The following is a 15,150-nucleotide window of genomic DNA, read 5'->3' on the forward strand; positions in this document are numbered from 1 at the left end:
GGCCACGGTGATAGGAGTAATCGCAGGATTGTCGGCCCGACGAGCTCAGTCCGAAAGGCGACAAAGTCCCTCGTCGTACTACTGGATAGAGTCGTGGGTAGCACCGAAGCAGGATGAGAGACGGATACCTGAGATTCAAGGCCGACAAGACGCGAACGTGAGCGAAAGTCGGGGTAGCGGTTCAGACCATCCGCGCAGAAAAATGAAGGGCGACCGCAAGGGAAAAATCGGAGGGAAGGTCAAAAAGGATGGAGAACGCGATAGAGTCGCGAAAGGGAGGCCGTGGGATTGGAAAAAAAGAAGCTAAATTTGAATTACGTACAGCGGTAATGGGATCGTGAATAAAGAGTGATGGAAAGGATAGGCGAGATGACGGGGACTGGGGATGGATGGCTGAAGGGGACGGACGGGGGGAGGGATAGGATGGGATGGGGATGGGATGGCATCACCTTTGCGGGCAATTCACCGGGAGGAAAGGACTCTGTTTCCTCCAGAATGGGAGTCCCTCCCCTTTCGTTTCTTCCCCCAAACGGGAGCTGGCTGCTCTTGGGTCACGTGGGGGACTGGAATGCCTTTCCGGGCACGCCGGACTTGTTTTCCTGCTTCGGTGTCACTGGCGGCAGCTTTTCCGAGAGCACCCAGTAGTCCCAGCCTTCATCTCTCCTCACCTGCTCTTCCTCCCATCCAAGCCCAATCAGCGCATTTTCCATATTTTGGACTTGTCCCCCATTTTTATGGATCGTGTACCTTTTGCGCTTCATGACATATGTTCGATTTGCTCCGTTTCTCAAGAGCAGCCGAACCATAGACACAGACCGTTGCCGGACGGCTAACATCAGCGGGGCTTGTCTACCCACTGTCGCGCTACGCGGATGATATTCATTTACATCCGCTCCATACTGCAACAGTATCTCGGCAATCTCTTCTTGTCCAGCTATCACGGCCTTTTGCAATGGCGTCCTATGCCGAGACTCCCCATTTGGACTAACTCCAAGTTCCAGAAGCAGCTGCACCATCTGTGATATTCGCTGCCAGGCGCAGGGGCCTTCCATAGCGCTGAGCAGCAACAGTCTACCCTGTTCAGGTGTAAGAGGAGCGCTGAGACGAGCAAACAGCCATCGCACCGCTGCAAACTGTGTGAAGCAAACAGCCAGCCGCAACGGCCTCAGGAGATCATTCAATACCCGGGGATACCGCTCCACAAAGAACTCCATCAGCTCTACATCGCCCCTGCGCGCCAATTTCTCTAATGCTTGCCTGCATACATAAAATGGCTTAGTAGGGTCAGCGTGTTCCTCTTGGTGATGATGCTCAAGCCATAATCCCAGCGCCTCTGTGTTCCGAGATATCGCAGCCATGGCCAAAGCACTCATGGGGATTCTATAGATCCAGGTGTACCACATGGAACATCCATGCTCCACCATAGTTTTAGCGATCTCTCTGTTCCCTCTTTGAGCTGCGACACTTATCGGGATGACCCCAAATCGTAGACATGGCTGCTGTGGATCCAAACCGTTCCGCAGTGCTGTACTCAGTTCCGCACAGTCCCCCCGTAAGATAGCCATACAGGCCAAGATAATCGGCATCGACTTTTCAATCGGCTCATTGAACCTGTCGTTCACTTTATCAATCCACCACTGACATACCAGGCTATGGAACATGTTTGATGGATCGTTGTTCCCCGCTATCGCCACATCAATCAAACCCTCAGTCAATTTATCCTTGTCCTCCAACGCAGGAGCATCCCCCAACTGGTACTCTATCACCTCCTGCACGAAATACGTAAAAGCACACGGTCTGTGCGAATGCTCTCGTAACTTTCGCTGCAGGTAAAGCCGTTTCAGTCGATCAGGAAAAGTACCCCATGGTGATGAGTCCAGTTTCTCTTTAGTCAAGAAAGTAAATAACTCTTCCAGATCCTCGCCATTTATGAGATAGTTGATGATCTCTTCATTAAAGAGGCCTGCTATTCTGTCAGTTTTGATCCTCCTGGGAGAATTACTGGATGGTCGTCACGCACTATTCACTTTTCTCGCACGCAACAACTCCGGCAGATACAGTTGAGGTAGGAGGTGGTGGATGATCTGGCGGAGTATTTCTGTGGGGAGGTATGTCTTTGTAGAACGCATTCTTATCTCAAAGTAATGATGACTTTTGTGGCTTCTGTTCGTTGTTTTCTGGTGTTGAGTCGAAGTACGGGCTGAGATTCTCTGCCCAAGATAAAGAAGCTAGTGCAGAGTAGATGTTAACGTTAACTATATCAGGAATCGGGCTGACATTGGGGCGGAAGGGTCCGTAGTAATTGCTACTAGTAGTAGTCAGCCACAACAGTAAAGTGACCAGTTGGCTACTAGTCAGGGATAGAAGCGATTAATTCCATGTCAACTCCTATTTGATGGTGTTGTGACATGTGAAAATGGCACTGTTCCAAATAAGGCTGACCATGTAGGAGACGTATAGCCACAGACCAGCTGAAGCTACTATACAATGACAACCAACAATCCATCCATGTAAACATCCATCTACACATCCACAACAACTCAAAAAAAACATACATACTTTTATCCTTACTGATCTTCCCTACATAGCAATCACAACCACCCCACCCTCCTAACAACCCAACTCCCACCCCCGACCAACCCCGTCACGCCCGTAAAAACAATCAAACTACCATACCCAGACCCAAACCCGAACCCCAACTCCCCAGCCCAGGGCATCCCCTCCAACAACGCCTCACTCAACGGTCCGGAGACAATATTCCCAACACCCCTACCAGCCGCCAAACAAGCGAACACCATACTCGACTCAGCGGCACCATCCTTCCTGACCACCTCCCTCATAATGCCCGGCCAAGTACTCGTATACGAGCCTGCAAAAAGCCCATACACGATAGCAAAGACAAACAACGGACCAATCGAAACACTAAACCCCCAGATCAGAAACACACCCACGGTCGATCCCACAGTCGAGACTAGAATGCAGGTCGTCACATCCCACCGGTCGATAATAGCCCCCATGACTACGCACCCTACCACGGACGCAACGTTAAATAATATCACCGTGAGAGCTTCCAAACTGCCAGACGAGACGCCGATGGCTCTTGCATATGAAGGTAGGTAGATAGACGGGAGGAAGTACCCCACGGCTTCGATCATGTTGAATAGCTCGAAGAGGAGGAATGTTCCTGAGGTCCAGAGGAATCGGATCTCCGTGAGTCGTGGTCGTGGTGATTGTTGTTGCTGTTGTGCTGGGTCGGTACTATTCCGCAATGCAGGCGGCACTCTAGGCTTAACGAACCAGACTAACGGGGCTGTCAGCACGAAGAGCACGACTGCGAACCCGCGCAACGCTATCCGGAATCCGTATCGATCGAGGAGCGTCTCCATGACGATGGGGAGGATCGCGCCGCCTAGACCGGTGCCGGCCCACATGACGCCGAAGGCGAAGCCTCGGCGTTGGTCGAACCAGTCTTCCATTAGGAGGATGCAGGGCGAGTAGGCGATGCTTCCGCCGATGGCATAGAAGATGCCTTGGGAGATGATCAGGTGGGTGGTGGTTGTGGAGAGGGAGGAGAGGCCCAGTGAGAGACACATGGTTAGGACGCCGAGGGCGCAGCCCAAACGTTGGTAGTGAGGGTAGGTGCGGTAGAGGGTGAAGATTATGGGGAGGTCGAGGTACATTATTCCCTGTTTTGGGGTGCTTGTGTTAGTTTGGGGGGAGAGGGATGAAAAGGCTGACTTACCATTGCGCATGTACCGATGATGGCGATGTTGTTGGAGTTTTGGAACATGGGGAGTGTGCTGTAGTAGTCTTGGAAGACACCGTAGGTGAAGGCGAACCCCCAGACTAGGGCTTCCATGACAAAGCAGGCGGCGAGGAAGAACCAGGCATCTTTGCCGTGATCGATGGGTGGGAGAGAGGCAGAAGACTGGTTTGTTGGATCATGGGGTTTTTCGTTAGGAAAATCTTCCTGGCCTGATAGTCTGACCATGATGGATACTATGACAAAAAAGATAGTATGCAATTGAAAGTGAAGAAGAGCGATTTCCTATATCATAGTATGTTTAGACGGCATGCATAAATGCAGAAAGTATGTAGTCTGGGTAACCGGATTGAACGAGTAATTTCTGTATAAGTATTTCCTATCCCCTATCCTCAAAGATTGAAATCAACAGAAAAACCTATCTTATATTGATCAGGTACTGTGAACTGCGCTTGGGCCATGTCAGCGACGCCCTATCATTGACATGCTCCCGTTCACAGCCCCCATTGGTGGAATAGATGCTAGCGTCTTCTGCATTGTACTATGCTTTTTGCGCAATATTGGCCTTACTATAACTCATAGCTAGCGGAAGTATACTTTTGAATATAGAGAACCGAAGTAGTACTCTGAAGAGGTTATTTCAACGTCAAGCTATGCGGCAAGTGGAAAATGTCCTAGTTCTGCTTTACCTGAGATTGGGGATTTAACGCGAAGACTATCTTCGAGTATCAGTGTTCTATGATAGTGGCGCGTCACATATTTTTTCGAATAAAATCGATTGACATAGATTGAGAAGGTCTAACATTTTTTGATATAAATTGCCATATAGCCTACATTCCATTGAAGTCATCATATCTCCCATTTCAGGTAGGTTATCTTAGACAAAGTCCACACCACTACAAGTGCTCCTTGAACCACTGGACAGCCTGCAAGAAAGCATTCTCCTTAGCATACTGCACCGTGCGGTTGGCAGGGTCTCCACGGACAGCAAAGCCGTGCGCAACGCCGCTGTAAAGGTTGATCTGGTAAGGGAGACCCGAGTCCTTCAGGATCTCTTCGGATTCATGGCGCTTCTCAGCGGGGAAGATAGCATCAGTCTCTGCAGCAGCAATAGCCAGAGGGCCCTTGATGGCCTTCAGCTCCTCCGACTCGACGAAGGAAGGGTGGGCGGTGTATCCAGCATCGATCTGGCCGGGGCGGAGATGGCGCACAACGTACTTGCCACCGAAGCAGTAACCCACGGCACCGATTTTCTGATAGATGTTAATATCTTTCTGAGTCACTTCAACTCACTCGTGGAAGCCATACCTTGCATCCATACTTGGTCCTCATCTCCTTGATGCATGCCTCGATGATGGGATCGACGACCTCGGGAGTATGGGGCTTCTTGTCCTTGTGGTATGCGCCACCCTTCCATGCCATGATATCAAAGCCGTCAGGGCGGTTGAGAGGGATGGCGTCGTTATCGAAGAGGTCAGGCATCATAACGAAGTAGCCATTGGCAGCAAACTGGTCGGCAATGAGCTGGGCGTTGATGAATCGATGGCCGATCACATCCGTGATGCTTCCTTTTGTTAGTTTGATCTGTTTGGGGCATTGCTAAAGGCAGTACATACACCAAGATACCATTCTCGGTGGACTTGTCAGCAGGAGAGCTGGTGTAGATCTCGAAATCGTTGAGCTGCGAGAAGCTACCCTTGGCTTCACCTTCGTGCTTGACGCCTTGGTAACAGCAGCTTCCAGCGGGGAGGGATGCCATGATTGCTTATCGACGATTTATGCTGTGGGCCGAAAAGAAACTTGGAGTATTGAGCTGTGAAAAATGACAGCAATGTTGACCGGAGGGATGAGGGGAAGGGGACTAAATAGCGGGGCATGAGCTGCCACCTCCGACATGCTCGGAGGTACTTATCCGTTATGTCCGAGATGATGTTAATTCCATGGTTAAGCTAGCTTCTCTCAGCCTAGATCACTGAGTAGGATTTATCCCAACATAGACCAGCCACATCTACTGCGAAAGTTGGAAGCGGAGCTGCTCACCGGCATGCCGTCCGTATCATACATTCCCGAGGCTTTGATGCGCAGCAACGCATACAACGCAGATGAGCGAGAAACACAGCTTCTACATCCATACGGTATCACCAAAAGGATCTAATTCGTTTATAGCTACATTGAGAATCAAGCCTACCGTAAAAGAAATATGTTCAAAAATGAAGCCTGGTCAAGGTAAGCTCGGGGCTCAGGTGTGATTAATCCAGTCAAAAATACCAGGTACTCATATTGATAGAGGATGAATGGAGAGTACACTCGCATGGCAGGCCGTCGGTATCACCAGAGGATTGCTTCACGATTAGCTATACATGATTGATGTTACCTTCCACCCGGACTTAGTTTGATGTTTTAGAGACCCTCTTTTGTTGCATCCTTCAGGATTTGCCGTCGGATCCGCGCAGCGTGCGGCATTTTAATAAGACTTACTCGTCACCTGATTCAGTAACCATGATGTTGGCCACATATTCAGCGGGTGTTCTGTGAATCAGGTCACCAAAGTTTTGCCAACTTCCAGATATGTAGCCGCTGCCCTGCTGGATTGGAGGTTCGGCTTCGTGCATGTCTTCGGGCCGAGTTTCTCTTCGTTTTCCTGTACCAAACAAGGGGAAAGGAGTCTATATTCCGAGCAAGGTCATTATGCGATAGTTTCTGGGTGCTCCGTAGTAAGTTTTGTAATAGCAGGCTGCCCATAGTCAGCCCGATGAACTTGGTGAGGAAGAATGTTGTGCAATCCGAAAATAGTTATATGCAGGTACACACGGACGTCTTGCAGCACATCTGTGATATGTAAACCGATCGTCCCAGCTATAAATACTCTGGACCAGGCCTATAGACAGATCAAAGACAGATCGATGTAATATCCCAAACTGAGCATCGGTGCCTGAAACGCCAGATGCTACCAAACCCTTCCTGGAATGCAAAATAGGAGCTAGCTCATTCATACTTGCAGTTGAGCTGACTCCGACTCCGCGTACAAGCCGAGTCCTATTCTATTTCTGGCAAGCAGAACCAAGCTGAGAGGGAAGAATAGGGATCACCGCATTAGTGGCCGCTCTCGTAAGTGACATGCATAATCGCGATGGGCTAAACGGTAAGGTTGCGATCTTCTGGAGCTTGCTTTGCTAGAAATTTGACATGTAAATATCAATAGCTGGAGTGGTGTACCAAAATTGGTGTCTTTGGCAGTCTTTATTGGTCACTACCTATGCGAGTATCTCTAATGGGCACATCCAAGGAAAAAGCAACTCTTCCAAGGCCGATCACGATCAGGATGTGATTAAAAGGGCATGCATAGGAAGACGCGGACGTTGATACTGACAGTCCATAAGCCCGTGTGGAAAGGCCCCGTGAGGAGATAGTATAGTATGGCCACCGTAGTTGCAATGTTTCAGGGTTTAAAATTAAAAACGGCGTCGTGCAACAAGGTGTATAGATTGATGGCACTGGGATCTGCAATAGGAAAGAAGCGAGTGGCCGGGTGGCAATAAAGAGGGGCGGGGGGGTGGCAGCAAGGCAGTCATGGTGAGTGGCCCTCACAAAGACTCAAAACAGGGGCAGATCCGCTCTCACGTGACAGTATAATTTCCCATTGGTTGCGGCTCCGTCATGGAAGGATGGGACGGGATTCAGGGGCACCTTCCAGGCAGAGTGGACGATGCAATTCCACTACCGCCCAACTAGTGAGCAGGATGGAGCTGCACTATTTACCTTCAAAGGCAATCATGGAGCACCCGAACCACCCATGGATGAGTTTCAACTTACCTAAATTGACTATTCTTTGACACAGACCTGACACCCAGCACCCTCCGTCTATCCTTCCATCACTCTCCTTCTTTCTTCGCCATCGCTTCCATCGCCTTTCGACGGCTGCTTCTTTACCTGCGACGAAATTAAAGCCGCGGACGGCCCTGCATCCCACCTCCATCTTTCCCCCCAGCGCTTGCCATCGTCATCCCCGCCGATCGTGCAGCCCCTGTCATTATCCATCCATCCCCATCGGACTCAATAACCCAAAAGTGGTCCCTCCCTACCTGCCCGGTCTCCAGTAGTGCGACGGCGTCCGCAATTTTGCCGATTTCCCCCTCCAGCCATCGCTCGAGTCCTCGCTGCCCCCTTTTATAGTTATTACTTAGATCCCGGCCGGTCCTGGTCTCCGTCATCAAAGCTTCTATATAATCAATTTCTTCGAATCTTCGGTGATTTTTCTTCCTCGCCTTGTCCACTCTCGAATACTCTGAGCGCAAGGTCCACCCCGTCCGTGCTATCATATCCACTTAATAACCCCCTGTTCCGTTCTTGACGCGCGCGCTTCTAAACTCCTTCCCACGTCTTGGACTTCATTTCACATACTCCTTTTCCCCCCCTTCCTAACCTTCTCGCATTCATCTTACCCCCCTTTCGCTTCGATCCTCCATACCAGTGCTCCATAACCAACGCCCTTGACAACCACTAAACAAAATGTCGGACATCGATCAAGAATGGAAGCCCAAGAACCGTCCACAGTCGTTCGTTCTCCTCTCTTGCGACCTTCTTCTCTCCCCAACGTTGGTGTTGACCAAGACGTGGCAGGACCATGGCACAAGCCTTCTCAACCGCGCTGGATAGCGCCTTTTCGCTTGATTCCGATGTCAATCACCTTTCACAGACCATCGATCAAAAGTAGGTTCCACTTGGGTTGTTGATGATTTGCGATCTTGTCTCGCTTCTAAGCTTGTGTCGATGCGGCGAAACTGACAAGCCTGTCAACCATAGGAGACACCAAATGATGATTCAGGAGCGAGAATTAGAACAGCTTCAGGCTAGGATCCGGGAAGCTGAGGAACGCCTCAAAGCCCGACAGTCTTTGGTCCTCGACGGCAACAACACAAGGTCTCCTTCGGCGCAACGAGGGGACCGGTTCTACCAGTCAGGTGAGAATTCCCAGCTGGACAATATCTGCCACGGTCGTCAGTGTTGCTGACAGCGCTTGGTTGCAGCATCCACCTCAGCATCGACATCCCCTACGGATTCCGCCGGCCAATACTCCAGCGGCGACGAACAACAGCGTGGTCAGGGCCGCAACTCATGACTGCCTTTGACGGGCCGGGGTCGGTTATTATCAGCATATAATTTGGGTCAAGGTTTGGGATGGGAGATTACGGATTCGACTTCACTGCTTTCATCTTTTATATATCCTCATTTGGCGGGCATGTTTGGAGAAATCGGTTCTGTTGGCTTGGACGCTCCGTCATTGCTTCCCTCCACCACGTCAACGCCGATCAAGGCTTGGAGGGGAAACAACGCCGGCGCGGCTCACTTGTCGCTCCCTCCCCTGATGTATTGGGTGGTGACCACATCCGCCTCTGTGCGGGCCATCCCAGTCTTCGAAAGTTTTGGAGAGACAGTCGAGCTTGTCGTCCAGTCAGATTTGGCGTTAAATATTGTTTACACAGTCAATATGTTGGCATTTATTTGGTCTTCAAATTTCTGGCATTTGTGTCTCAATATAGCGAAAGCGAAAGACCGGCATCCATGTCGGCCACGTAATGCGGTTGTATTAGGGTGTCATGTTTGAACCTCATTCTTTGCACACCTATATCAGGCGGGTGAGGGGTGGTCAATAGATCAAACTCGATAGCGTGCCGAAATACGCGCAGGTTTCCATGCACAGTGCAGCATATCTGGTGCCAATATAGGACAGCTGTATGCAATATAGAATCTGATATCAGTCAATGAAAGCCGATGCGGTCGCATCGCTGCAAGTTGAAAGCTTCCCACTGGCCTGATGCAGACCGCATCACAAATTGGGCCGACAACGTGTGGCTGCAAAGCGCACATCATCTTGTCAATATTGGACTTGAGGCGAGCATGAAGGTGGGGTAGTTAAGCCAGGCCACGTTAATGCCACTAGCGGAGGATTTTCTTGCCCTATCGCGGGCCATCCGCCAACAGCGTTTGCCCCTTCCCTTGGACTATTGAAGGAATTGTTCCTATTCGGACTGCAAACATCCTCTGCTACTAGCAATGCCGCCACTTGTACTTGTACCGATTTCTTCTCCTCGAGCGATACAAGAAAAGAGGTAAACATACAATGCACCTTCATTTGTTGTCGAAGAGCGTCCGGCTATACCCTTCACGCCTACAGGCCATCGTCTACATCACGTTTCTCTGTACGCAAGAATGAAGTTTGCAGGTTGTCCTCGCTGCTCGGACCTCCAATATGACGCGTCTACCTAAAGAAGAGGAGCGCGGTCGATTCAGCGAAGACCGTACATCTCTGTCTCCCAATGGAAGAATTTCCGAGGGGAGGGTCTGGTCTTCGACTAGGTACTAGCGATGGTTATCAGATGCATGAGAGGACTACTTGGATGATCTGCTGCGAACAGGGCTGCCAGCAAACAATCTCGTCGTCTTGGCGTGGGTGTGACCACATTGACAGCTGCCTGTCCTGACATTAATATTGTCAACAAACTTGACTTTAGTGAGGCGGGTGGGCTGCAGGACATGTTAATTGTTTCACCATCAGCATCTGCAAGCCAAAGTCCGGCGAAGCACGACATTTCTAATAGATGCTGGCCTGTCATCTGATCTGCTAGCCGAATATGGCGATGCCGGGCCTGCATGATGATACCAAACCCGTACTGTACAGTATAGTATGTATGGTATCCGTTGGGTTTGCAGGGCGGCCAGTATAGTGGCCTGAGTCTTGAGGTGGCAACGGAAAAGGGTATCTGAGCGCAGCAGCAGAAGAAGGAAAACATCAACAAGACAGGATGCTATTTTGAATCGTTCAAGCAATTTCTTTCATACCACTCTAAATCAAATTAATCCTCTCGGATTCTATCAATATCGGCCCCGAGTGGAAATGAAAACCTAAAATTGCATTATCAACCAGCTTCACTTCATGATCTCCTCGGGGTAGGACCAATGATGTCAGAATCATCCCCCGGACCTTGGAACTCCCCCCAGACAGAAAGCGCCCGAGCAACGGTCCAGACCCCCCAAAACGATAGATAACTGAGCTCTGAACTGTGAAGTGTCCTGCAGGAGCTGCGTCGGTGCGACCTACCATGTCAGCCACTGGTCCCTGAGCTCCCGGTCATTCCCTGTTCCTCTCTTGCGCCTTTCCCAACCCCTCATCCCGGCCCTGCTCTTCCTTCCCCTTCGTCTCTTATCAGGCTTTTTCTTCCGTCTCTCCTCCCCTCCATATCTCGGACTCCTTAATTCCTTCGTTGTTCTTTCTTCCGCGCAATTGTTTCTTTGGAGCTGGTCTTCTTCTTCATCCACTTGAACAACTCAGCATACCTTAATCCCATCATGGTGCTCATTGATAAGCACGAGTACGTATCCCAAGAAGAGCGTCGCCTGAGAGAGGACCGTGAACACTCGCGGTACTGGAAACGATGGGGGCCGTATGTGGCAGAGAGGCAATGGGCTACTGGTATGCTTCTCTACTACCTGTCTTATCCGAGTCGCGCTGGAAAGTATCTGGACTAATGACCATCCTTGATGCCCCGCAGTTCGCGAGGATTACTCGTAAGTCTTCAATTCATCCACACTCATTCGGTGTCTGGACTAGAAAGCAAGCGACATTTACTGATTCTTCTGTTTCATCAATGATCAGGGAGAATGGAGATGCTTGGAGCTGTAAGTCCCTCAACTCACATGTGTGCCGCGCGGCCAGGGCTGATCAAGTGATGTCTAGACTTCTCTCATGATCATGCGCGGTCTAGGACCTTCCGCTGGGGCGAGGACGGAATTGCCGGTGTCTCAGATACCCACAACCTGCAGAACATTGCCTTTGCATTCTGGAACGAGAAAGAGTACGTTGGGCTACCCCGTGACGACTAATTGGATCTCAAGCTCACCCTGGTCTAGCGACTTTCTGAAGGAGCGCCTATTCGGGTTGTCGAATCCTCAAGGTAACCATGGCGAAAGCATCAAGGAAGCTCATTTCCACGTTGATAATACCCCGACGGTTTGTGCTTCAATTCTCCAAGGTGGACGGATCCCGCGGCCCTTCTGACTCCATTGCGCTCTCAGCATTCCTACATGAAATATCTCTACAAGTATCCCCAGAAGAAGTTTCCGTACAAGGAACTCGTGGAAGAGAATGGCAAACGCTCAAGGCAAGACCGCGAGTATCAGATTCTTGATACTGGAATCTTCGACGACAACCGATACTGGGATATCTTTATCGAAACAGCGAAAGAAGAAGACGATGAGGAAGAACTGCTCTTCCGTATCATCGCCTACAACCGAGGACCAGAGCCTGCCCCGTTACACATCATCCCTCATGTTTGGTTCCGTAACACCTGGTCCTGGGGCTATGAAGATCAGAAAGAGAAACCATCTGTTGAGAAGGTGCATCCCATGATAGCCAAAACATCTCATCATAAACTTGGGGAGCGATATGTGCAGTTCGCCCCCTCGCCGCCTGTTGGTGACGGTCAGGACGATGTATTCCCTCAAATGATGTTCACAGAGAACGAGACGAATAACGAACTGTTGTGGAACACCAAGAACAGTCAGCCATATGTGAAGGACGCCTTCCATCGCCTCATTGTCAATGGAGAAAAGGACACAGTCAACCCTGCGAACAAGGGTACCAAGTTCGGTGCCTGGTACGCCTTCAATGAGGGTGAAGGAATTCCTCCTGGAGAATGCGCTGTCGTTCGATTCAAATTTTCGCGGAAAAGGGGTACATTTTTGGATGAAGAGGTCCTCGATAATGTCATCGATGAACGCAGGACCGAGGCAGACGACTTCTATTACCACATCAGCCCGCTTCCCATGAGCGATGATCTACGCAACATCCAGCGACAGGCATTTTCTGGCATGTTGTGGAATAAACAATTCTATCATTTCGTGTGGGATCAGTGGTCAAATGGTGACCCCGGTCTCATCCCACCCCCACCGGGTAGGAAGCATGTTCGGAACCAGCAGTGGAAGCACTTGTACATGGAAGACATTCTCTCAATGCCTGATTCTTGGGAATATCCATTCTTCTGTGCATGGGATACGGCTTTCCATTGCATTCCGCTGGCCATGATAGACCCTGATTTTGCGAAGAAACAGCTGGACCTTCTCACCCGTGAATGGTACATGCATCCGAACGGGCAGCTCTCAGCGTACGAATGGAACTTTGGTGATGTGAACCCACCGGTCCACGCGTGGGCCACGTTCCGGACATTCAAGATCGAGCGGAAGATGTATGGCCGGCAGGATCTTGATTTCCTGGAACGAGTCTTCCAGAAGTTGTTGCTCAATTTTACATGGTGGGTCAACCGCAAGGACTCTGAGGGTAAAAATGTCTTTGAGGGTGGCTTCCTGGGCCTCGATAATATTGGGCTATTCAACAGATCGGAGCCTCTTCCTACCGGGGGTGTCCTAGAGCAGGCTGATAGTACAGGCTGGATGGCATTTTACTGCCTGTGCATGCTGAATATTGCTCTCGAACTTGCCAAGCACCGGCGGATCTACGAAGACAGTAAGCATACTATATTTTCAAGACTTTCGTCGGCTAACAAAGGACGCACAGTTGCATCTAAGTTTTTCGAGCATTTCATTTTGATCAGTGATGCCATGACATTCAAGTCCGGGGGGCAGGAGACGTCCCTTTGGAATGAGGATGATGGGTAAGCCGTGTCTACCTCTACTTATATATCTATCAATTGCTTACTCTGGGTAGATTTTACTACGACGCAATTTCCTATGGTGATCCTTGGACACAACAGCTTCCCGTCCGGTCCCTCGTTGGCCTGATACCTCTGTACGCTGTTCTCACCCTCGAACCCGAGTTGATCAACAAGTTCCCCTCCTTCAAGAAGCGATTGGAGTGGTTTGTTGAGAACCGGCAAGACGTGGCAGAGCGCAATATCGCCAGCATGAAGCACCGTGGCAAGGATGAACGGCTCCTCCTGTCTCTCGTGAGCAAGAGCCGCCTGGAGCAAATCCTCAAAAGGATGCTTGACGAGACGGAATTTCTTTCCGAGCACGGCATTCGATCCATGTCCAAGCACCATGAGGAACATCCATACTCTATGGAGGTGAATGGCCAGATGTTCCGAGTCAGCTATGTTCCTGGTGAGTCTGACAGCGCTCTCTTTGGCGGTAACAGCAACTGGCGGGGACCGGTCTGGTTATGTGTCAATTTCCTGCTCGTCGAGTCTCTGCTACGATTCTACATGTTCTACGGCGACTCCTTTAAGGTGGAGTGTCCCACGGGCTCTGGAGAGTATATGCATCTGGGACATGTGGCGGAGGAGATCCAGCACCGGCTACAACACTTGTTTGCGCGCAACGACGAAGGTCGTCGTGCCGTCTACAATGGCTCCGACCTTCTCGACTTCGATGAGCACTGGAAAGACTACATGTGGTTCCATGAGTACTTCGACGGAGACACTGGTCGGGGTCTGGGAGCATCTCACCAGTGTGGATGGACCGGGTTGATCGCTAAGATCATTCACGATACGGGGTAAGCTATGCGACACTAATCAATGTCCCTTTATAGTACTTATTCTAACCGACTCAATAGAATCAACTGCCGAGTTCCGCAGACCCCGCGTTCGCCATTCGCAGCAGCATCGCACTACTTTGATGACATCTTTTCACGGACGGCGCGACCACGCGGGAGCCGTCGCCCCAGCGTGCGCCGCTCATCCACCAGCCGGTCGATCGGAAACCGCAGTGACTTTGAGTCTGCTTTTACGGGTCGTAGCACACCTGGGCCAGAATCCGCTTTGGATGACGATGAGAAACTCGGCGAGTCAGGTCTGGGACTTGGAGATGACGAACATGTCTCGCAGTACGTGGAGAGTCAGTTGGAACGTGTCCGCAGTCGGGCATCGATGGGAGCGTATGAGGACGAGTTTGAAGCACAGGCTGATCGAGTCCCGAATGGACATTGAGCGATACACTAGAGGAGGGAGACTTGCACGGGAGATGATATAGTGCGATGATAAGGTTCCATGTTAGTAATGGTTGTGGATACATAGGTTGTAGACGATGTAGATGATTATATATTCGTTGAAACTTCACAACATCATGGGCTAAATACCAGCGTATACTCCCTACCACTATAACTGGGTGTCTCAATTTTGATGACTGCGTTTCCGAAGCACCGAAACTGAAAAATACCACTATTGTGAAACTCCTAAAGTAGTAGTTCTCAGAGAACTCCTAGTCTACTACTAAGTAGTACTGCCAGTACCTAGGAAGATCTATCTCTACCAGAATTCATTCCATTTCATCTAAAATATCTATCTAATCATAACAAATCTTTCTTCCCATATTCCTAATACATACTAACCCCCATCGCAGACGCCAACCACATCCAGTAAGTAAACTGATTAGCG

The 15,150-nt window shown here is 50.2% G+C and overlaps 5 protein-coding genes across 5 annotated transcripts; 2 read left to right on the forward strand and 3 right to left on the reverse strand.

The window, feature by feature from the left end:
- Positions 1–551: 551 nt before the first annotated feature.
- AtWU_05965 (ankyrin repeat domain-containing protein) lies at positions 552–2,129 on the reverse strand (the record flags this gene model as incomplete). The annotated part of the gene is made up of 2 exons (XM_035501075.1): positions 552–1,963; positions 2,021–2,129. 2 exons carry the CDS (start codon positions 2,127–2,129, stop codon positions 552–554), a joined length of 1,521 nt encoding a protein of 506 aa, XP_035356968.1.
- Positions 2,130–2,591: 462 nt separating this feature from the next.
- Positions 2,592–3,991, reverse strand: AtWU_05966 (putative MFS monocarboxylate transporter; the record flags this gene model as incomplete). The annotated part of the gene is made up of 2 exons (XM_035501076.1): positions 2,592–3,686; positions 3,743–3,991. The coding sequence occupies 2 exons, from the start codon at positions 3,989–3,991 to the stop codon at positions 2,592–2,594; spliced, it is 1,344 nt and encodes a 447-aa protein (XP_035356969.1).
- A 668-nt stretch (positions 3,992–4,659) lies between these two features.
- On the reverse strand, positions 4,660–5,522 carry AtWU_05967 (dienelactone hydrolase; the record flags this gene model as incomplete). Its single annotated transcript, XM_035501077.1, has 3 exons — positions 4,660–5,016; positions 5,072–5,327; positions 5,380–5,522. The coding sequence occupies 3 exons, from the start codon at positions 5,520–5,522 to the stop codon at positions 4,660–4,662; spliced, it is 756 nt and encodes a 251-aa protein (XP_035356970.1).
- Positions 5,523–8,272: 2,750 nt separating this feature from the next.
- AtWU_05968 (uncharacterized protein) lies at positions 8,273–8,882 on the forward strand (the record flags this gene model as incomplete). Its single annotated transcript, XM_035501078.1, has 4 exons — positions 8,273–8,319; positions 8,384–8,473; positions 8,567–8,724; positions 8,791–8,882. The coding sequence occupies 4 exons, from the start codon at positions 8,273–8,275 to the stop codon at positions 8,880–8,882; spliced, it is 387 nt and encodes a 128-aa protein (XP_035356971.1).
- Positions 8,883–11,110: 2,228 nt separating this feature from the next.
- Positions 11,111–14,703, forward strand: AtWU_05969 (uncharacterized protein; the record flags this gene model as incomplete). Its single annotated transcript, XM_035501079.1, has 9 exons — positions 11,111–11,234; positions 11,314–11,329; positions 11,418–11,440; positions 11,499–11,616; positions 11,672–11,771; positions 11,837–13,283; positions 13,335–13,431; positions 13,485–14,270; positions 14,331–14,703. The coding sequence occupies 9 exons, from the start codon at positions 11,111–11,113 to the stop codon at positions 14,701–14,703; spliced, it is 3,084 nt and encodes a 1,027-aa protein (XP_035356972.1).
- Between the last annotated feature and the right edge of the window lie 447 nt (positions 14,704–15,150).

The sequence above is a fragment of the Aspergillus tubingensis genome, assembly GCF_013340325.1.
Source record: "Aspergillus tubingensis WU-2223L DNA, scaffold_7, whole genome shotgun sequence".
NCBI classification, from domain to species: Eukaryota; Fungi; Ascomycota; class Eurotiomycetes; order Eurotiales; family Aspergillaceae; genus Aspergillus; species Aspergillus tubingensis.